Genomic DNA, 23,446 nt, shown 5'->3' with positions numbered 1-23,446 from the left:
TTACAAGATTTGAACTTTTACAATACATATCATCAAGTTTACACCTTGTTCTACAGTAAATTGGAGTGATTGAAGGAAGCCCTTTCGAGTCTTATCCTAGGTTTACACGTGAATTGTTTAACTATTTCGGTTGAGCAATTACCAATAAACTACAAAACATTTATGGCACTGTTCTTCGTTAATCAGCAAATGTGGGAGCAGTGGATTTGCTAAGTATATCGTGTTCCTCAGAAATTTTGCACGTTCGACATATTGTCGCGCGGCAACACGCGTTTTATGAGTGATCACTACTAGACAATTATTGCAAACGGGTTTGGGAACACTAAAGTCCTACTAATCACTATCAACGTGGTTATATCGCGTTAACAACTCGTTTAAAGTACCCGGCAGAAGATATTACACGGTTATATAATACGATTTCGTAAAGCGTCGTCTAAGACATACAGATAGTCCGAGAAGGCTCTTTTTTCACTTTCATCTGTTTCATCTGTTGTTTTTTCATCTGTATGTGATGTTTTGTCGCTGACTTGTCAGTCGCAACGACAGAGAGAGATGACACTCTACGAAGCCGAAGCTACTGATTACGTCATTCTAAAGCTGGCTGTACTGCCGGGTACTGTAACTGCGAGAGAAAATGTCGAGTGCATAAGCTCTTAGAGTTATTAAATCTACAATAAATAGTTGGGCATCGCGTAACAGTTACATGCGTGTATGCAGTACTATCCCAAAGCACGGAATGAAGCTAGCGCTCTCACTCTGTTACGTAATCGCATAAAAATGATAGAGGCAAACAGAGAGCATATACTAACTTCATTCCGCGGATATGGTATAGCAGTAGTACAGTAGTTGTAAATACTAATTACTAAGTAAAATCAATTCCGTTTATAAGACGTACGAACTATTGGATTTCGAAGGCAAAATGTTTAGTGGCAGGATTGTAAACTCAAGGCTTCGCTAGCCACATAATATGAGATTGCGACGTGAGGATTATGTTAGTACAAGTTTAATACTGATTTAATGGCTCGTATCACTTACGAAAACAAAAGAATAACTTTCAAAAGAAAGTAAAACGGTCAAAATGTTATATCATAATATTATGATGTACCTATATAGCTCAAGTAATTGATGCAATTCGTTACATTGTCCCATTGCTTTTCCCATTTTTCACTAAACATGCGAAAAAGGACGGAGATACAACTTTTAAAACCATTATGAAGGTTTATTTTAAATAAAAATCATAACAAATTAATCATAAGCAGTTATTCAAAAGTTCATAAGCAATAAGCAAATTCTGAAAGTAGCCAAAATAAAAGATTCTCTGACAGTCACTAACTTTCCCTAACAACTTCCACTGACAACTTCATTGTTAGTGGATATCCTGATGAATTAATAATCATAAAACGTGGTGTTTTATTTAAAAATTATAAAATTCCATTGTTCTTTTTTTTTGTTTTAAGGTGAAACTTGTAATTTTTATACAATGGTTGTATTCAATATGGTAAGCTACTAAAATGAGCGAATTAAGTAACAATAATATAAAAGTAACAACAAATAAAATACAATTTAGAATTTTCTTGAGCGAGGTAATGTAGTTTATAGTACTGAGCCATTACAAAGAGATTTGTATATGTAACTTTCCGGTAGCAAAATGTAAACATTAAAACGAGTAAGTATACAAAAATATTTCATTAGCTCCAAAGGCCTCCAAAATATGAGCAGGTAAAATCTCCCGGATCTAAATATTATCATCAAAAAAGTAAATTGATAAACCCATTGAATACAGTGTATACTCGGTCCAAACGCAGATAATATATGCATACATAGCTGTGCTTGACGTTGCGTCTACACATTCGAATTTGATTGAATATAAAATCAACCACGTGAGTACCACATGATATTATTCTAAGATTAAATCATAGTTTGGACTTTTCTAGGAGTTCAAACGTTCCACTTTTCAATAGTTAAGCCACTTATAAAAACACGAGACTAGGACCAGTTGCATAGCAGGCAGTTAAAGTTACATTACAGTTACCGTTAAGCTTTTAACGTCAATTGCTATGATGTCTCACAGAGCGCTCGAACGCACAGCGTAGGTTCTACCAATCAGATTACCGTGCCACGTCAATTTGCAATAATCGGATTGGTAGAATCCATACTGTGCGTTCTAGCCGCCTGTTGGACCTTATAACAATGATAGTGAATACGGATTAACTTTCGATCAAAATTTTACCTTTGCCCTTAATCATAGAGGCTTGGATAGTGCAACAAATCTTTTTTTGGTGGTCAAAGTTTTACGGTAACCGTAGCATAACTTTGAACACCTGAATTGCAACTCGCCGTAAAATCCTGTCGTAAAAACTTTTGCAAACAACTAAAAGCAAGTCTATCGCACCAGTCACGGCGAACCTATTGCCACCTACCAACGCGTATTTATACAAATTACAATAAGATTATAATATCAACACAATGTAACTAATATTTACATATTCATGGTTATAATTGATTGATTTCACTATAAAACATCTAATAATAATTATTCTGGATATCAGTGATCAGAGATGACAGCTCACAAAATCAAGAATCTTATAAACTCATTGAAAAAATCGGCTTCAAGACGTGGTGGTGCAACCAAGCTCAATAAATTAGAGCCCTGATGTAGATTATTTCAAACTCAGAAATAACTTGCCCTAAAATCGGTTTGCAAGTTCTATATATTTTAACTAAGCTTTGTGGTGGATTTTTAACTAAGATAATTTTTTTATAAAAAATGTTTAATAGACGAAATTATATCGGTACTGCATCACAGAGAAAAGGTTTAATAGCATGTAACATTTTCTATGATTCATTTTTTTATACTAAATTTTTTTTAGACCAATAACTGATATAATCGTATAGGTCACAATGTCTATGACTTTGCACTCATACGTCACAACGTACCAAAGGTTATTACTGCCAATTAATTATTATTTATTTATGTGTGTAAATTTTCATAATACTAATGATACTAAAAACTAATGTCACAATAACGATCCTTTTATCATAATAACATTAATAAAAACTTTTTTATGTCGATACTTAGGTTACTTATGTCGAAATCCAATTAGAAATGTTACAGGCCGAATTTCAGATCTCTTAAAATCAATACCGCCAATATAACAGAACTGGTACAAGCAGTTTACATCGTTTTCACTCATTAAAGCGACATAGAAACAACACCGAAAAAATTGGACAGCAACAATTTTGATGACTCAAACATGAGACTAGAAAAGCGCGCCTCCAGTATGAGAGTACAATGACAGAGCGGCCCTGTCTTTGCTACTTATGAATCATTTTCATTTGGTTAATATATTTTTTTCTTCAGTGATTTTACAGATTTTTAATTTTTCCCAATCGTTTGCTAAAGTAATTTAACCAAATTGAAAAAAGTTCGAAAAATCTGCGAAAGAAAACGCGATGATACAAGTGTTCTCGGTCGCACACTCGGGTCGACAGCTATGGGCGCAGTTTAAAAATATAGTAGGATCAAATGTAATAATTTTAAAATTATTGCTTCATGATTTTCCACAGGTAAGTAAAGTAGCAAGTGTTACGTATCAAAAAGCTTTTCACGTGACTTTTCACATGCTACCTGTGAAATGGTCCATCTCAGTTCTGATGTTTGCCTTTTTTAAACGTTATACGAATTCTTCAGTCGGATGTAATATAGTGATTCGTCGTAATTGACTGGTGTGTGGCTAGGTTTGGGCGGGCAGTGGTGCGCGTGTGGTGTGGCGCACTGGCGTCACTGGCGCGGCAGCGAGGCGTTGGCGGGCAGCGTGGAGCTGCGCTGCGACGCGTTCATGTACGCCACCTTCAGGTTCGACCGCATCGAGTCCCTGTAAATAAAAATATGGCTGCATTGTATACCTCTCACTTGGGAATGAGTAGTCAAACAGCTTTGATAGTTCTAATAAGTAGAAGTGATATTGTAGTGATGATAATAAAAAAAAAAGAATACCCGGCTGAGTTTATTTTACCCCCGGCGGAACCCTCGTAGCTTTAGTTTTAAGTTTACTCAATTAATTATCACCACTATATTATCTTTCAAATGTAACAATTCTGACCACCAAAAGGTGTACAATAGTACCTACTTTGAATAAATGATTTTGATTTAGCACGCCGCAACGAGTCAGCCGTACCTGGGCGAGAGCTTGGTGTGGTCGTGGTTGGTGTGCGCGGCGCGGTACCCGTAGCGCTGCACGCGGCGTGCGAGGCGCGCGACCCAGCGGCGCTGCTCGGGCGCGCCGGGTGCCAGCAGCAGCAGCTCGCGCGCACGATCCGCGTGCAGTTTACACGCCGCCACGCCCTCGCCTTCGGACACGTGCTCCGCGTGGATTTTCATACGGCAACCTACGAACAAATATCGATACAAACAAGAACTTTCATGTTCAAAGCTATAATAGCACTTATTGTGAGCACACTCACGTCGACACTCGTAGGCCTGCGGCGGCCGGAACATGTGCCACAGCGGGCGCGTGCACACCTCGCACGCGGTGGGGATGTGGTACGTGATGCTCACCAGGTCGTGGCCCTTGTGCTGCACTGTGTTACCTGCGACATATGCCAATCCATTCATGAATACTAATCCTAATAATATAAATTCGAAAGTGAGTCTGTCTGTTAGCTTTTCACGGCCCATCCGCTTTAATGAATTCGGTACAGAGCTAGCTTACATCCAGGAGATGGACATAGACTACTTTCATTCTAAAAAATCAAAGTGTTTGTGTTGTGACTCTTGAAGGCCCATCCATATAACCGATATTTAAGAAATTTGGTAGAGATAGCCTGCGTCCCGGAGACTGCAGACATACGTACACGTACCGGCGTGGTCGGCGGCGTCGGGCGGCAGGTCCTGCGCGTCGCCGGGGCGCCGCGCCTCGCCCTCGCCCGCGTACAGCAGCTGGAAGATGCGCGGGATGTCCTTGGCGTCGGCGCGGATCACGTCGCCCTGCGTCACCGACCGCACGTGGAACACTTTGCTGAAACGGCAATAATAGCAATTTACATCATGTTTTTGAAGTTTTATGGAAGCAAGTAAAACGATAGATTCTCCTCCCGACTGTTATTATGCTCAGAGGCCCGGCTTTTACTGCTCATACACTGACGTTATAAGTTTAATAATAACAACAAAAATCTCACCTCAGATCCAATATCATAACGGGGTCCGTGGTATTTTGTTTATCATTTTCCGAGTTGTAGAAAATGATTTTCTTGGAGGAGACAACTACGTATTGTTTCTTCCAGCCGTGCCTCCTTATGTTCTGCTTGAAGGGCACGGAGAGCCAGCCCTCCAGCGTCTGCTCCGTCTCGCCGTCCTCTGCGTCGGCGGACGACTGCGAGGCCGTCTCGCTAGTCAGCGCGGCCAGCTTTTCCTTGAGCTGTTCAATTTCCACATCTTTGCTGTCAACCTACAAAATGTGCGCCAATATGAATAAGCAGTACATTACAATCAAGGTCTGAAATAAAGCAATTACCGACCAGGTAATATTGGATTTTGAAAGTTCTTTATGCAAGTCATGTAAGTAGTGTGAAAATATAAATTTAAAAAAGTAGTAAGTCAGAATATTAATAAAATCGTGTACTTAAATCACATTGTGTACATTTATCTCTCACTCGTTCGCATCGTGACTTCATCAAGGTCAGGTGCAGTAGTACATACCTCCATAGCAAGACGCAACCTCGTCTGCTGCTCCTCCAGCAACTGCTGCTGCGAGTCCTGTAGATCGCGCTGCAGCTTGGCGATGTGCTGATCGGACTTCTCTTTCTCGCGCGTCAGCTCTTGTTGCAGCTTGCGGTAGTCTTTATCCTTCCGCACCGACATCTTGCTCTTGTTCTTCGTCGATGCTGGATTCATGTCTTTCCTGTTAAATGAAATAGGAATGCCAATTAATACTTTGTTAGTTTTGTATCATACAGACCATTGTAGCCGATCCGAAGTCGAATCGAATAGCAATAATACAATATAATATATAGGCTGACAAATCACCTGTTCATGATCTCAGCGAGTTTATTGACGGCCTGCTGCTTGAGCATGATCTCGGAGTTGAGCTTCTTGTTGAGGCGGTCCACCTCCTCCTGGAAGCGCTGCAACGTGGCCACGCGCTCCGCCAGCGCCGTGCCGCTGCGCCGTAGCTCGTCCACCTCCTGAACACACAATGACGTTCAGATAAAATTGATACAAGGAAATATTGCTATTTTAAGTCGACAAGTTAAACTGTAGTATTTCTCATGACCAGAAAACCCTACAAAAAACTATATGCATGTGTCATTTTGTACTAGACTCCGCAGACTGCCAGACGTTGCTGGGGCAAACGTCCGCTTTTGATGTTCGCAAAGTTTTTTGATAGACAACTTCAGCAATTTCTGGTAATATGGCGCCCAGCCTTATTCCCCTGTAAAATCTCATGCAATTGGTATCTCATGAAAGGCGCATAAAAACAGCGTGCCAGCGTGTCGCACATCTCCAGCTCCTTCATCGTCCTCCTCCACTATCGACCTACGCACACGTTCACCCGTGTTGCTCACATACCTTCCGCTGCAGATCGATGGTGGCGCGGTTCTCGTGGTCGCGGTCGCGCAGGCCCTGCACGAGCGCGTCACGCGCCGCCAGTTCGCTGCGGTGCTGCGCCAGCGCGTCGCGCATCTCCAGTTCCTTCATCGTCTTCTCCTTCTCCAGCTCGCCCACCGTCTCCTCCGCTATCGACCTTCGCACACGTTCACCCGTGTTATTCACGTTCACACGGCACAACAAACTTTGTTAATTACGCAAGCTTGTTACGTTTATGCTCATCACATAACCAATTCGCACGGAAAGAACGCAACATAGTTAAAAACAATATTTGATATGTACCAAGATAGTGGCTCCTTTGACACGTCGATAGTCTTGACGTGACAGAAGAGTTCGAAAAATAGATTCAACTGAAATTTATAAATACTTATAGGCACGTTGATTGCAAACCAATTTTCGAACGCGCTTAGCGCAATACAAAATAGTCTATCTGCGGCGCGTGAAATTTCTACATTTTTCACTATCGATAATTTAAAATCATCCTATTAGTCATGTACATACCCGCTATTTACGTTAAATTAATCTTTAACCACTGAAATAAGCGTAAAATCATTGGCACCGATAGAGTACGTACCTCGCGATAGCCTCGGAGTCCGCCCGCGCGATGGCCAGCTGTAGTTGGTGCATGAGGCTGGCGCGCTCCTGCTCCAGGTCGCGCGTGGCGCGGGAGCTCTCCTCGAGCTGCGCGCGCGCCTCGCTCGCCTGCGTGCGGTACACAACGCAATAATGCTGCTCATTTTCTAGCTGAGATCGAAGCTCTTCACTCTAAAAAAGAGAAAAATGTATATGAATAAGAAATCGGCTTGAGTCCCGTCAGATTTCAGATAGCGCAAAGAGCAGAGCAAATTTTGATTGCATTTAAAATTTACTGACAAGAAGATAATCGAAGATGTTCCCAATGTATTCTGTATGAAACATTAAGGGTAGCCTTTTAAGTGCTCTCGCGTTCGTGAGGCCGACCAGCTCCGGTCTGTGTGAAGAAAAAAAGCTCTTCGATGCTATTTGTGGCGGTCTATCTGAACGAATCCATATTGCATCCATATTTTGTCGGTGTATGACCGTCTAGTAAAAATGTTCAAATAGTACAAATAATGATCACAGTATCGGCCTCTCTCTATAAAAAACTCTGTGTCGAGTCAATAGGTATATCACGTTTCGAAAAAATCAAAGTTAAAGTAATTTTTTTCACTATTGCAAAATAAGTAGGTAGCTGGGCTAAAGGTTAAAGTAGAAATTCACTATTTTCAACAAACACAATATTGTGATTCCATGATTCACGATTTAAGTGGCTTATGGATTTGTTTCATATGCCAATACAGTAATCCTACAATTTATGTAACCTCATTATATTTTTACTTGTTTAAAAAACAATCAAAATAGTGTCTACATTAATTAGCTATTATTTTCATGCGTCTTTTAAACAAATCGATAGGTAAAGCGTAGTCTATAACTGTCCGTAACTTGTTGACAAATGAAACAAAATCGCATACTTAACACCAAATTCTTACATAAATTATTTGTATCAATGACAAATAACATTTAATTATTTTTTATTTGTCTTAACATCAAGTTTATAGCTTTTTGGTTAATAAAATCCATTGATCTATAAATCACAATCATAATATAATCATCATAACTTAGATTTATGCATAAATAATCATATATTTGACTTGCAAAAATCCTCATAAGACAATATACCTACTTAGGTACAATCTTAATCACAAAACGGCTCCGAAAAATTTTAACCGTTACTTTACCGCTCTCGGCGTGAAACTTAGCGAATTTATCGAAGCGTAACTGAGTAAGTTTTAACTTTTAAGCATCTAAATTATCTCTTGTTTTTGGATTGGTAAAGTCAACAGTCGAATTTTTTGATGAACATCGCTTATAAACATGTAATGTATGAATCATTTGTATAGATATATCACGCGCGAGACAGTTCTTATATTTCCGGATTTAAATGTGATATCTTCCTACCCAAAATCACCAATTTGAGACATCAGCGAAGCTCAAGCTTTTTATTTTCATCAATTTTATTAATTCTAACTTTACTTTTTTTCACCTGACTGCGCAAGGAAAAGAGTGGTTGTTGTGTTTGTTCCTTTGAGAAATTACGTTTTACGTTTATTCTCTCAAAAAGTGGATCAATTTACATGATTTTTGCATCAATAGATTTGCATCAATCAATCAAAAAAAAAATCTGCTGTGCCTGATATATCAAATTAAAATATATCATAATATTACCAAAAAGACTAGTTTTCATATAATAATCACCAGATATCATACAGTGTTAACCACAGTAAGGTTTTTCGAAAACTTAAGAACAAAATAGGAAAACTTCTTGTTCAAATAAACTTTTAATACAAGTACCTACTTATAAACATCAAATACATCTACCATGCATTGGATCCGTACCTTCCTACCGAGAAGAACCAGCAAGAGACTTTAAATCACTAATTCGATTTTTATTTATAACAATATAGACGTCGCCTGATCTAATAGCAATGTAGTTTTATTATTATTTATCCAGTCGGTAAATAAAACGAATACAAAAATGATAACATAAAATTAATTGACTCAATAAAATCATAACTAGTTAGAGATGAGCAGGAAATTAAACCTCGCAAGACATTCCATAGATGAAACTGCAATAATGCTAGTGTTTTATAGACCCGCCCTCGTTCACGTGCTGTTTGCTTTAATAACATTAATAAATTCTTATAAGACTCGCATAACTTCTTTGTTTATAGTAATGCTCCACAGCTAAATGTATTGTTTTGTACGAGCGGACGGGAGAATATTAATAGAGTATTTGACTTTATTGAATCTTTCATCATATTTAAACCTAAAATAAGCTTCTAGAAATAGTAGGCATGTCGAATAACTAGCGCTCGCTCATTCTTCGTCACTTCGAATAACTTCGCTCAGCGAAAATGTAAATCTAGTTAGGTACTGTAACCCTCACTTGTCGGGAGTGTTATAAATTTTTAATTTACACTTGTAAAAATCTCGAGAGAACTCTTTGTTTTCCCGGGATAAAAAGTAGCCTATGTGTTAATTCAGGGTATAATAAGCTATCTCCACCTTTCAGTCAAATTGGTTTAGTCATTGTAGCAAGAAGATTCAAACATCCAAACTTTATCATTTATAATTATTAGAATGATGATTATACATTTCGTATGCATATTAATTTACAGAAGATAGGTAGGTGTAAATCAGTTTACTATCGTTACAAAATATCAAAAAAAAACTACTCTTATTATTATTTCAACTACATTATAAGGAGGCGGAGATATTGTCATCACAAATAGTCTACATATCACAGTCAATAGCATTTTGCTTATTGTATTGTAAACTGGTTTGTAACATCTATCGATTCTACGAATGTAATCTATATTCTTTCTAAGAGCTGAAGTTCTTTGTGAACAAGATTTTATACGTGCGATCTTTTTTATCAAGTTATTTTATTATGATTTTAAACTTTTCTAAAGATGAAAAGTTACATAAAATTATCAATATAATATTAGGTATATTGTATTTTTTAGAAATATTAGATTACTAGCTAATGTCCGCAACTTCGTTCGCGTGGATTTAGGTTTTTAAAATCTTGCAGGAACTCAATGATTTTCCAGTATAAAAAGTAGTAGCTTATGTTACTTTCCGTCCTTTCAATTAACTCTACGCCAAAAATCAAGCCGATTGGTTGCTTAGTTAGGGCGTGAAGGGAGGGCAAACAAACACATTTTTGCATTTATAATATTAGGAGAGATGGCCAGCATACATCGCGGCCACCCTGTACGTTAATCGTTGACAACCGTACAAAGTTCCAACTTAATCGGTTGAATTATCCATGCATACATAACGGACAAACAGACAGACAAACTTAAATTTTCATATTGAAATACACATATATAAATAAATTACCAACACAGTAAACAATTAGGCGTACTATATTATTCCCTACAATAATAATCAAGACACGCGACAGCGTGTCTCGCCAAGTTCGATTCTAATAAGAACGGCGGCACGCTGACAAGTGTATATTACACGAACCATTTCGAGCTACTTTTGACCCCCCCATAACTCAAAAACTATTAAACCTACACATTTACAATTTTGCATATCTATTAAGGTCTATTTGATCGCTTAGAAACCCAAATTTCATGAAAAAATCTTTTGCAGTTCTCAAGTTATTAACGTCCGAAAAGTGCCATTTTTAACACTCACTCACTCACTCACTCATCAAAAACCTAACCTACTTCCAGGTGAGTTAGAGACTTGAAATTTGGTATAGTGATAGGTAATTAGGTGTATACAAAGGAAAAAATCAGAAAATAGCAAATTATGTTTTAATATGTCATATATTATAGGACAAAGTTATTGGGGCGCCTTGTAGAGAACAGCAAGTATGGATCGAGGCACACATTTTAAGTTTGTTACACTGTGTAATTACCTACCTACTTTCACAATTAATAATAGTGCATTTGTTTATATACTCATCTTTAGGGATCCTTGACCTGTGATCAAAGCCATAAATAAGTGATCGCCGGTTCGAATTCAGAAATTATGAACGAATAGGTATGAAGGCAAAGTTATTTCATATTATACCTACCTACTTGAAAACAAACAATAATGAACCCTATTACAGGTATGTGTTGTCTAATATACTAGTTGATGCCCGCGACTTCGTCCACGTGGACCTTGTCCTTCGTTTCAAAAACTGTGATTTTTTAAAAATAGCTTATGTCACTCTCTAGGTACAAGTATACTCACGTAAAAAATTACGTTGATCCGTTGCTCCAATGCGACGTGATTGAAGGACAAATCAACAAAGAAATTTCGCTTTTTAATATGGATTGTGATGGGTCATTAACTTCCAAAGCAAGTAACATAACATTATAACTACATATTAATGTATGCTAGTGACCTGCCTCGGTTTTGCTCGGCTTTGCACGGGCATGTAGTATGATATTAGGTCCTTACATATGAAATTGGCGTTTTGTAAGGGAAGAACAAAAAGTCGATTTTTTTAAATATAATATATTTATTTAATCAAAGTATATACCATTGCTGTCTATGCACTTTTGCCATGTCATAAAACCATTCGGAAGGGAATCAATAAAATCTCTGAAGGCGCTTTGGACTGCCCCATCGGAGTTGAATTTTTTCCATATATAAGAAGTTATCAAAATTTCTAAAAAAAATGGTAATCTATTGGAGCAAGGTCCGGGGAGTAGGTACGGTGGATATCTTAGACATTCCATTTGAAGCTCCTCTAATTGGGTAGCCGTCTGTTGTGTGGTCTAGCGTTGTCCTGAAGCAGCAGTGGCCTAGAGCGATTGACCAGCCTCAGTTGTGTGGCAGCTAGCTTTTCCATCATGGTTTGCAGTTGCTGACAATAGACCTCCACCGTAATCGTCTGGCCAGTTTAAGAAAGCTGTGGTAATCTATTGGAGCAAGGTCCGGGGAGTAGGTACGGTGGATATCTTAGACATTCCAATTGAAGCTCCTCTAATTGGGTAGCCGTCTGTTGTGTGGTCTAGCGTTGTCCTGAAGCAGCAGTGGCCTAGAGCGATTGACCAGCCTCAGTTGTGTGGCAGCTAGCTTTTCCATCATGGTTTGCAGTTGCTGACAATAGTCCTCCACCGTAATCGTCTGGCCAGTTTAAGAAAGCTGTAGTAAACGACACCGGTACTAGTCCACCAAACCCTTCAATTCTTCATTATCAACTTTGGTCTCCGGTCGTCACCGGGGCTTATTCTGCAGGTCAAAATTTCCAGATCAAAAACGTTGGAATCAAAAACGCACTATGTTTTTCTTTGCGAAACCACCGCCATACACATCATTAATCCTTCGAGCCGTTTCAGCAGCACTGGTGCCACGAAGCAACTCGTACTCGTAAATAACGTGATATTTCAAGTTTTCCACTTGTTGTTAGTGACCTTTTTATAAATCACATGGTTTGTTGATAGACAGCGAAACGTTAAAAATTAAAAACAGGTATAGTCGTACCGGCCGGTTAAGAGCTAATAGCAATAAAACTTTTTAACAATAGTGTTTTATATTATGAACGGTCATAAGCCCTAATGCGGTCGAGTAAAACTCAACCTAACGACTACTTGTTAAAGCTAAAAATTTATTACCTTTCCCGCAAACAAAGAAATTCTACGACTGCATAGGGTTGTCAAATAGATGTATTTTTCAAATTGCCACTATCATAACTGCACATAAGGCACATTACTTATAATAATAATGAAACAGATAACAAGATAAACATAATAATTTTTAATTGAAGTTTAGGTAGGTGTAAAAAGGTGGTTATTTTATCACTTCTAAAGAAGGACTGATCGGGATTTCCGGACTTTGGAGTTCCGTCTCTTGTTGCAACCCTGTTGTAAAATATTAAGTAAATCTGTTGTAATTATTCATGACAGCATTTGACTTTAAACCTTAGCGTAAACAGTTAAGTCAGCGTTTGGAATGGGTATATACCGACTTATGATCTTTTGGAATATTTTACCTAATTAGTCAACTTTTATGGCTTTTAACTCCGAACCGGCCGGTACTACTGTACCACGGTAATGGTATGTACAGTATTCCAACTTCATACAAACGGACGAAACGCGAGCTATACCTATGCACCTCGATGTCGGCAGGCGCTCGACACGCAGACAGTCGCGACTGTGCCGCAGTGACGAACGGGCGATGTTTTGTTTTTCTAACAATAACCGCGCGATTTTTTCGTTGTATGTGAAACCCGATCAAAGAAGCCACAATTTCAGCTCAGAATGTCGGTATTTAAGGTACCGGGACTACAATAAGATTAATTCACAAACTTTTTTGATTGTACCCAGCGATGATTTTGTGGAATATATACAAAAAATGGAGAAAATGTTCCGAACTTCATTTAAAACCAAATATATAAATTGTAAAGTAGCTGCAGGTGTCTATAACCAAGTAAAAGACATTTATTCCTTTTTCTCTATCTTGCCCATGTTCCCCAAAACAATTTTTGATTAAAAGCTTTATAGGGATGCGGATTTTTTAAACTTTAAAATTTAATAATTCGTAACGTTCGTTTAATTTCCTACGTCTCAGTCGAGGCGCAAATATTTTTCGGTCTCAAATTATAAGACCGATTTATTATTCAATCATAAACATGGTTTTTTAATTAAATCTACCAACCAAAAAACAACACGCTGAACATTTCCTATGCAATTCACAAAGTATTTTATTTGTTTATATAAAAAAAGTATATTACAATCACAAAACTAGATGGAAACACAAAGTAGGCAAATGTAATTAAACTGCTGGAGGCGGGCAGCCCTACCGCATGTTTACGTACCGCGCAGCTGTAGGTATTTATTTCAAAGATACGGCCGAGTTAGAATACTGTATAGATAGTATTACCGTGACTATACCTAGTTTTGAAACAATATCGCACCACTTCTCGTTCAGAAATTACAAATTAGGCACCATTATTCTGTATCGAAAACAAAGATCTTCAATGGGGCAAAACGATGAAAAAAGCAGGTAGCTTAGAAACAATAGTGCACATGGGCCACCCTCTTGCAGCATGGTGGTATGTCAGCTGACTCGACACCAAAATATTTGCAATATTATGTTGTTTTAATAATAAAAATTGTATCCCATGAACTTCAAAAACATTTACTGATTAGTACTTAGGTAGGTACTGTACACATTATTGTTTTAATTTTAATAAATAAATATTAACTAACTTTACAAAGTGGTAGTAGTGGTTGAGATGTCGGCCTGCTCTTTAGGTCTGGGGTCCAGGGTTTGTTCCCGGACACGCACCTCTAACTTTCCGAAGTTATGCGTATTTTAAGCAATTAAATATCGCTCTCTTTAACGGTGAAGAGAATCAACTTCTAATGTATAACTAGTAAGTGGACACATGTGTTGAAAAACAGTTTATGTAAACTACTTTCATGTAATTTTACATTCTAAGTGGTCAAAAAGTTTTACCTGATATGCAAAGTTGTACGTGTTTAGGTTTAAGTATTTCTGTGTTATCAGGGGGTTGAACATAGCTTTAAATGATTCGTATAGTGATATATTAAGTATACACATTACGCATTACCATGCCAATACATCGCCTTATTAGAATTTGGCTGAATAGTGAATACTAATATGTATTACTCGGATAGTAGATACTAACCGGTTTTATTATTCTAATAAGAAAACTAGAAAAGAGTCGCTAATCTTCAAACGGCTGAACACATTTTCTTAGATTATAGCTATGAACACTCTTGATAATTGACTAAGCGGAGTTGCATAGCTGCAAGCTTTTTCAATCACGCAAAAATTTACAGGTATAGGATAATCCTAATAAATGAAGAGAAATTAACTTAACAAAAATTGATGATATCCCATCAAAAACATAAATGTGAAAAAGTGCCAAGTTCGATAGAGAAAATGAGAGATTGTAAGCTTCGCCGATAAAAGGTAAGCTTCGCCGACAAAAGCATTGATATCTAAATAGGTGCCAAGTTCTTATAGGTCTTTATATCATTCCTACAAGAATGTACAAGAAACTTTGATCGTTTTAAAATATTATTTTGTTATTGAGTACATATAACTTGGCAAGTTTTAATAGTCGGTTAATTACATTTAATGTTTAATATAAAATAAAGTACACTTAGCAAGTTTTGATATTTGCCAATACATTCCTAAACTTAAACTAAATTTTATGTTAAACGTAAAATGTGATTTACTGACTTTTAAAACTTGCCAAGTTATATGTACTCAATAACAAAATAATATTTTAAAACGATCAAAGTTTCTTGTACATTCTTGTAGGAATGATATAAAGACCTATAAGAACTTGGCACCTATTTAGATATCAATGCTTTTGTCGGCGAAGCTTACCTTTTATCGGCGAAGCTTACAATCTCTCATTTTCTCTATCGAACTTGGCACTTTTTCACATTTATGTTTTTGATGGGATACAACTTACAAGTCCATCTAATTGTACCAAATACCAGGAAAAGGTCTAGAGAAATTATGATATGAATCAAGTACTTAGGTATCAAGGCGTTAATATGGTCGTGCGTAATGATAAGATGTACAAAGCTTTAATTGAATATTATTTAGGTTAAATTACAAAGGTCTCGTAGTATCGTATGACTTGCATACATTGTATTGGTCAGGGGGAATATAAAATAGGCGTCCATATTGGTAGTAGGTAAATTCATTAGGTATATTTATTATTAAGATAGACATCGATAAAATAATAAATACCTAGGGTTGCGTCATGTGTGGTACGAATTAAAACTTGCATACATAACACATAGGCAGGTTTATAGAAGGAACATAGATTCAAAACACTTGAAAAATGTATTGGAATAAGAAGTGTTTATATATTCTATTCTATCCTATAAAGTCTCATGGAGTACAATTTTTTCATATAAGTATTAGGTATAAATGAAATAAATTACTATTGAAAAGTGCTTTGGCTTTTTGGTGTTGCAAACTTGCAACGGATCAACGTGATTTTTTTGCATGAATATCTTGTGTGGAGTGACGCAATGGACGTACACTACTTTTATCCCAGAGTTCCACGGGATTTTAAAAAACCTCAATTAACGCAAACAAAGTCTAGTATTGAATAATACAAAAATGTTGAATTGAACGAAAGAATACAGGAAAACGTAAACATCTTGTAAAGAAAAAGCATTACAAATGGTTAAAAAAAACTTGAGGTCAACAGTGTTCCGTGAACCATTACCAACTATTCTATTAATTGTTCAAACAGTCAATAATAATAACTATAAGATTCATAGGAGAAAAACCGCTAAATACGTAATCGTGTATTTATTTGTTTGGAGACTTCGCACGCGCAGGTGTATCTTATATGGCAAATGTTTGCTTGTGTGCTTATGTTCTCTATTCAATGAGTCATAATGTCGTAATGCCGAAGGACAGTCTATTTCGGCGTGATGAGACTATCGTTAATTCAATGAAAAGTATTGTGGCGTTATAAAATATTATGCATTCTTAAGATGCTACGAAACCTGTATCGAAAAGCTTTTGATAACAGAATTCATATAGAGAACGCACACGACAATTTTTATAAACTGTAAGTTAACGAGTTAGTTGCGATCTCACTAAATTAGGACAAGCAATAAGACCGTCTTTGGGTTCGTTTTTCTTTAGTCTAAATTATTATCTGTTGTTCCTCTGTTCATGTGTGCGCAAAAAAGAGTTTATCTCACTTGACAGGTTATAATGCAGTTTAAGATTGACAACGCAAGGGTAGAAGTGAAGGTATAGCAGCAATTGCTTAGAGCTGTAAAATAAAAGAGGTGGAGATGGGTAGAGGAGTATAAAATAAATGAGAATTGTTTAGACGTTAGTCCACCACCCTTGCCAAGTATGGATCGGCAGACACTTCCCTTTTCCTTTTCTTCTTATTCTCAGTTTTTGAGAAAACCCGTTCTGTAAGTGAGGAGGCGATGTGTTGAGATAATGATGATGATAGACTTGCATATGTCATGACTCATATTTCGTATTCCCGAGTGATGATTATATTACTTATATGTAGGTATACCATAATAAAAATATGTTGAGTACAATATTGAATAAAGCTTGATGATTTGATGTTGATGTTGACTCATTGTTTATTTATATTCATGATCTTTTAGCAAATCATGATAATCATGATATCTATATATCCTTAAAAATTTAAAACCAAGAGAACGAAGTCGCGGCAAAAAGATAGTTACATTTAAAAAAGAAAGAACGTTATCAAGATTTTAAAGTCGCTAGCTGAAAGATAGCTGAAAATCTGTTCTTAGTGGGGTCTACGTTATAGACAGAACTTACTAGCAGAACGATGAATAAAAAAGACGCGCGTCGCTCGTGAGGAAACCTGCATGTCTGGGAATTCTAATAATCATGTTCTCATAATCTCCTCAAAGGTGTATGAAGTCTGCCAATGTGCACTTGGGCAAGGCCAGCATGGTAATTTATGGCCTACACCACTCTCATTCTGATAGGAGACACAGTAGTGGGGCGGCAATCGATAGTTTCAGAATTGAAGTGAATGAGCATACAAAATTTCAAGTAAACCCAGCAGTAAAATTAACATTGATTATTATATCAGCCACTCAGTCTTAGATTGAGACGTTTTATAAAATGGTCCTTTCCAATCCATGTAGCCTGGTCACATATACCTAATTTGTATTCAGTATATACGACCAGCCCACTTCCACTTTGACGTGCTAGCATTGAATGCTGTCGGTCACTTTAGTTCTTTGGCGAATTACTTCGTTCTTCTTCACACTTTATATCTTAAAAGCTGAGCAACGAAGACACGATACGAGCCGGTAATACTAATGTGACTTACCCTAGCGTAGTGCATATCGCGCTCGGCGGCGGCCGCGGCCAGCTTCTCGGAGGCGTCGTGCAGCGCCGCGCGCACCGACATGAGGTCCCGCGAGCGCGCCTCGCGCTCCGCGTGCGCCGCGCGACTCGCCGCCTCCGCCGCCGCCGTCTCCGCGCTCGCCGCCAGCCGCGCCGCGCGCTCCTGCTCCAGCGCGGCTTGCAATCCCACTACCTGCAAACACATCTCATGCCACTATTTCATGGTAACCACCGAGTTGAAGGATACCATACCATCTGGCGAATACGTCTGTTTGTGAAAGGCTTGCACCGCACGCACGCAATTAACGCGCCGCACGAGAACTGCGCTAGCTAAGTATGTCGAAGTCTACTGGGAACACCGCCGAAGGTCCCGCAGTTTGCACGTGCGTGAAAAAAGATCTGGCAATTTTTTTTTGTGAAACGCAACGTTTTTCAAAGGTTCTCTTTACCTTTTAAAATAGCCGACCGATGGCAGCCGTGTTACTTTCCGACCTTATCAAAAACGACTTCACAACTGAGATAACGGAGCGAACTGAACTGCATGCGCGCAATCTGCAAGCATGCAAAATGCATGCATTATGCGAGCCTTGCCAGATGTGTATGGACTCCAGCATATTGAATTCAGATTACATTTTATTGTACCTACTATGCATCACTGTGCAACTTGCAGTAGACAACTTTTATGCATATACGACATTACTACTGAATCTAAACACATTCACTTTCTATCTGTTCAAAGCACAATTAAAATCAATATTAGACTTACCTTTTCACTTTCTTGCCGATGTTCACCTTCCAATTTTTGTAACCGCTGTTGCATCTGTCGGTAGTCAACGCTCAGCATCGACATTTGACGATCTTTCTCCTGAGATGCTGACTCCGCTCGCTGACGGCCTTGTTTCTCTTCATTTAATTTGCCTTGTAATGCTGTAGAATAGGTTATCAATGAACATACAAACTGCATGAATCATTCATCAGATGTATTTTATATTAATTTGATTGTAATTATGTTAAGGCTTTTAAGAAATTACAGACTTACTTATTGCAAGAAACTAAAATAGAAGAGGGTCATAGCAATATATTTGTAACCCATAAACTACTTAAGTACAATGTTTTATTAGCATAATGGACAAACCTGTTAAGATTTTTTCCAATGTTCCTGAGGCATGCAAAATATTAAACATGATATAGGAACATATCAACATTTGGAACTACTTAGCATTGATAGAAAAATTGATAAGATACATTTTCTAATATTATCTAATACATACTGGTATATTACATTTAAATAAAAGTAGCTCACCCTTAACAACTTCTAAGTTTGCTTCCTGTTTAGACAACATCTGTGATCGCTGTGTCTCCTGATGTGCCCTCACTTCTTGTTGGTACAAGTGTTGAGAAGCTCTCAGATCGTGAGCCATTGAAGCGCATTCCTTTTCCAAAGAAGAAACTCTTTCTGATAGCTGCCGGTTATCCGTCATTATTTGCCCTAATCTTGTTGATGATCTTTCTAGTTCAGCATGGGCAGCATTCAACCGACTGTTTGCTTCAGCTACTGATGCTTCAGCTCTCTGTTTGGCTGCTTTTGCTGTTCCCAGTTCCTCGGACAAAGTGCCACATTCTCTTTCGAGAGCGTCTCTCTGCGCACGCAAGCTGGACACAGTGCCGTCGCTCACTGCGGCGGCCGCGGCTTGGGCGGCGCTAAGTTCGGCTGCCTGTTTTCTAGATTTGGCGGCTGCCTCTGATTCTTGTTTGAGTTTCTCACGCATTTCTGTTAACTGCTTTTCTAAAGCATTTATCTTTTCATTATAGATTTGTAAATTATTCATTTCCTTCACTCGTTTACTCTGCTCTTCCTCTAAGCGACGCTTGACATCACTATAGTTGAATTCCACTTTCCTCCTGGCATCTGCCTCTATTTCCGCTTTGCGTTGTATTTCTCTCAGATCGTGTTTTAGAAGAGCCAACTCTTTATCTGTATCGGCAATAATTTTTTTACTTCTACTTTCTCTTTGAGACAATTCTTCTAATTGAGCACAAAGAATTACTTCTCTATCTTCAAATTTACGTCTCGCATCCCTTTCTCTCTCCAATAATTTTTCTAATTGCAATATTGCTTCCGAGCCCACATTATTAATATGGTTATTAGATATAGTATCTACAACATCAGACGGCTTCATTTTCCGTCCACAAAGTTGATAATCGCCATTATATGTAAATCCCACAAATGGTAAATGATTACCGACAAAGGCTTTGGGGTCTGGAAAAGCTTCATCTAAAGCATCTGATTTTTCAATGTTATCATCAAAGTTCCTAGTGTCATCATCACTTGATAATTCGGGTACAACTGGAGGCACAGAATCTCTTAGATTATCAAAACTCCACTGGTCATTGAAAAAGAAAGGATGCTGTTTAATTTCGTCTACACTATTTTTTCCAAGTCGTTTCACTCTATCCGTTAGCAAACCTCTAATTAGTGATTTTGCTTCTTTAGAAATTTCCACATCATCAGGAAATTGTAAAGAATTTCTATGATCCATAATCTTACCGTAAGTTCCTACCAAGCTATCTGCATAAAATGGTGGATCACCAATTAACATTTCATATAAAAATATTCCCACAGCCCACCAATCACATTCTCTACCGTATACACCTTCTCCATTTTGCGACTGTAACACCTCAGGAGAAATGTAATCTGGCGTACCTACTGCATTGCTAGCACGCACAAGACCATCGGGGCCCATCCTCATACATGTGCCAAAATCTGCTAATTTCAAATGGCCATATTTGTCAATTAACATATTGTCAGGTTTCACATCTCGGTGAACAAACCCCATTCCATGGATAACATCTAGTGCAAGAACAATTTCCATTGTATAAAATTTTGCCCATTTTTCAGGTATGTCATAATTAGACATGAGATTAACGAGATCACCACCAGGCATGTAATCCATGACCATATAAAGGTATTTTTGATCTTGAAATGCAAAGTGAAGTTTGAGGATCCATTCAGAGTTAGCATGTGCCATTATATGCCTCTCTTCCCAAAAAAATGTGGAGTCAGATCTTTTTATCATTTCAACTTTACTTAGGAGTTTCATAGCGAATACCTGACGAGTAGATTTATATCTGACTAGCTGTACTTCACCAAATGCCCCTCGACCAATTACTTTGATCAGGTCAAAGTCTGCTGCTTTCATACGCAAATCAACGACCTCAGATGCAAACTCTTCATCTGAAACAATACAAATCCATACTAATAAATAAAATTGACGTGCCTGTCTGTAATTTCGAAATATATACCTCACTCATATGGTTATTTGAACTGTACCATAACTGAACCACATGTTTTTAAAATTTTTGTCTGTCTAATCAATCTAATCTTCGGAACGGCTGAACCTATTTCGATGGGACTTTAATGGTAAACATATTTTTTTTTAATTGATAGAGGAACTTTGCAACATTGTTTCATAAAAAATTTAGATTCCAACTTCTGAATTCTGATGCTGCAACCTAACGGGACCTAACCACCAAAGCTGATGGTATGTAGAAACTGTCAGTTATAAATTGATATTGAAGGTATCTATACCAAGTAAAGACTTTGTCGTTGACCTGGAGGACCCAACTTCTCAATCCTGGTGCTGTAAGTAATTGCATTCCTAAATCCTGCTAATTATACCGGATTTTTAATGGATCATCCATTTAAATGTTTTTACGTAGTACAGACACACATTGCATCCTGGGGACGGGCTATTACGGATAAGCTACTTTTGTCCTGGGAAATCAAAATCTCCCACAGTATTTTTAAAACCTAAATCCACGCGGGCGGAGCTGCGGTCATCAGCTAGTCAGTAATATTTGTGCATGTTCACAAAAGTCAATGACATACTTTACCAAGTTATTTTTTAAATCACAAAAATTATATGTACAATGATTTTTCTAACTATGTCTAGAAATTGTTAGTGCCTAGTGAATGTATAAGCATAACATAGAACAAGAATTAGTAGTGTAAACATATTGTGCAATGATACATTTATGATTATTATCTAATTAGTTTAAATAACTTATTACATTATGATTAGATTTTATAGTACAAAATAATTATGCATGTTTAGGTAAGTGATATTTACAGTTTGTTTTGATGATAATAGTATATCAGGTCATACAAATTTTAATTAAAAAGATAGCTTTTACATCAAACTGTAGTAAATAGAATAATTATTAATTATTATAAGTATGCTACATAAAACACATAATATCTTCTTTAAAGCAATTTACTATATGGCTTCCCATTAGGGGCATAATATTTGCCAATTAATGCATTACCAATTAATTACTAGGAGTGATTTGTGATAGAATTATGAACTGATATAATATAATCCCTATTGCTTATTACTTATTATCCTGCAAATACATTGGGATTGTAGTTATTTAAGGAGCTCTCACATCTGCTGGTGTAGGCCTCGACGTTCTTCATGCGTCGGATGGCCGGGTGATCGCAGTCAGAAATGAGCGCTGTGACGGTGTCGAGTAAACAGTCCACGTTGCCAGTGGAACGAGGGTCGCACAGCTTTTCTTCCAACGCGCGTAGGCGGCGCAAGCGCTCCTCATCCTTTACCGCCTCCATACTGAGCCCTGGATCACTCTCTGTCGTGTTCTAAACGCCACCGTACATGATCCTCAGAGGTACATCGAATGGGAACACCACTCTCATTACGGCACATCAACACATTGATTATATTCTCACTGCACTCTACCTAGCACTAACTAGCATATTAAACAGCGAGAAACTTATGTTTCATTATTGAAAAATTTACTTGCTACAGTTTAGTGACAGCAGATAAAGGTGGTTCTCACAACAAAGCATATGCACGTTTGCAAACATAACCGATTGTTATAATGTTATTTAGCACGTTAAATAAACTTTTGATGATTCTAAACAGCTTATTTACAAAACTAATTGGCATAACATTGAAAAACAATGTAAAAATAACGAATTAATATAAACCGCTTGATTGATGAGCGATGATCAAACAATAATCTGAAGTTGGCAAAACATCAAAGATTTGCAATGGCGACTTGAGTGAAATTAGCTACAAATCAAAGAAAAATAATATATATTTTTTAATTTATTTACGGCCTTGGATGCAAGTCTTATTACTTTTTGTAGGAAAAACGATCACAAATCACTACACTCAAACTAAGACTAAGCACTCAAACACAAACAGTATTTTAATTTTTTTGACTTTCTTTTAGATTGCTCATTTTTCTCAGATGATGTCTAATGCAGCTGTACACAGACGCTTGTGACAAACAGCAAGTGTGTGGACGGGTGCTTGCCTATGCTTGCCAATGATTTGGAAATTGGAGCGTTCCGATTGACAGGCAAGCCATCTGCAGTGTTTGTTCACTCTTCCTGTTGCCACAGGTGTAAAGCGCCAGCATAAACAT

General features: G+C 37.6%; 1 protein-coding gene across 1 annotated transcript; it reads right to left on the bottom strand.

Annotated features, from left to right (window-relative positions):
- Positions 1–44: 44 nt before the first annotated feature.
- Positions 45–23,082, bottom strand: LOC123865264 (rho-associated protein kinase 2). The gene is made up of 13 exons (XM_045906221.1): positions 22,442–23,082; positions 19,299–21,230; positions 18,762–18,922; positions 17,979–18,188; positions 7,182–7,372; positions 6,569–6,743; positions 6,026–6,183; positions 5,699–5,900; positions 5,179–5,447; positions 4,861–5,018; positions 4,465–4,590; positions 4,179–4,389; positions 45–3,875 (listed from the first exon to the last, which is right to left on the bottom strand). Exons 1-13 carry the CDS (start codon positions 22,620–22,622, stop codon positions 3,782–3,784), a joined length of 4,068 nt encoding a protein of 1,355 aa, XP_045762177.1. The 5' UTR covers positions 22,623–23,082; the 3' UTR covers positions 45–3,781.
- Between the last annotated feature and the right edge of the window lie 364 nt (positions 23,083–23,446).

Source organism: Maniola jurtina, chromosome 1 (assembly GCF_905333055.1).
Source record: "Maniola jurtina chromosome 1, ilManJurt1.1, whole genome shotgun sequence".
Lineage (NCBI taxonomy): Eukaryota > Metazoa > Arthropoda > Insecta > Lepidoptera > Nymphalidae > Maniola > Maniola jurtina.
The sequence above is the reverse complement of the archived record's forward strand: the minus strand, read 5'-3'. Positions and strand labels throughout refer to the sequence as shown.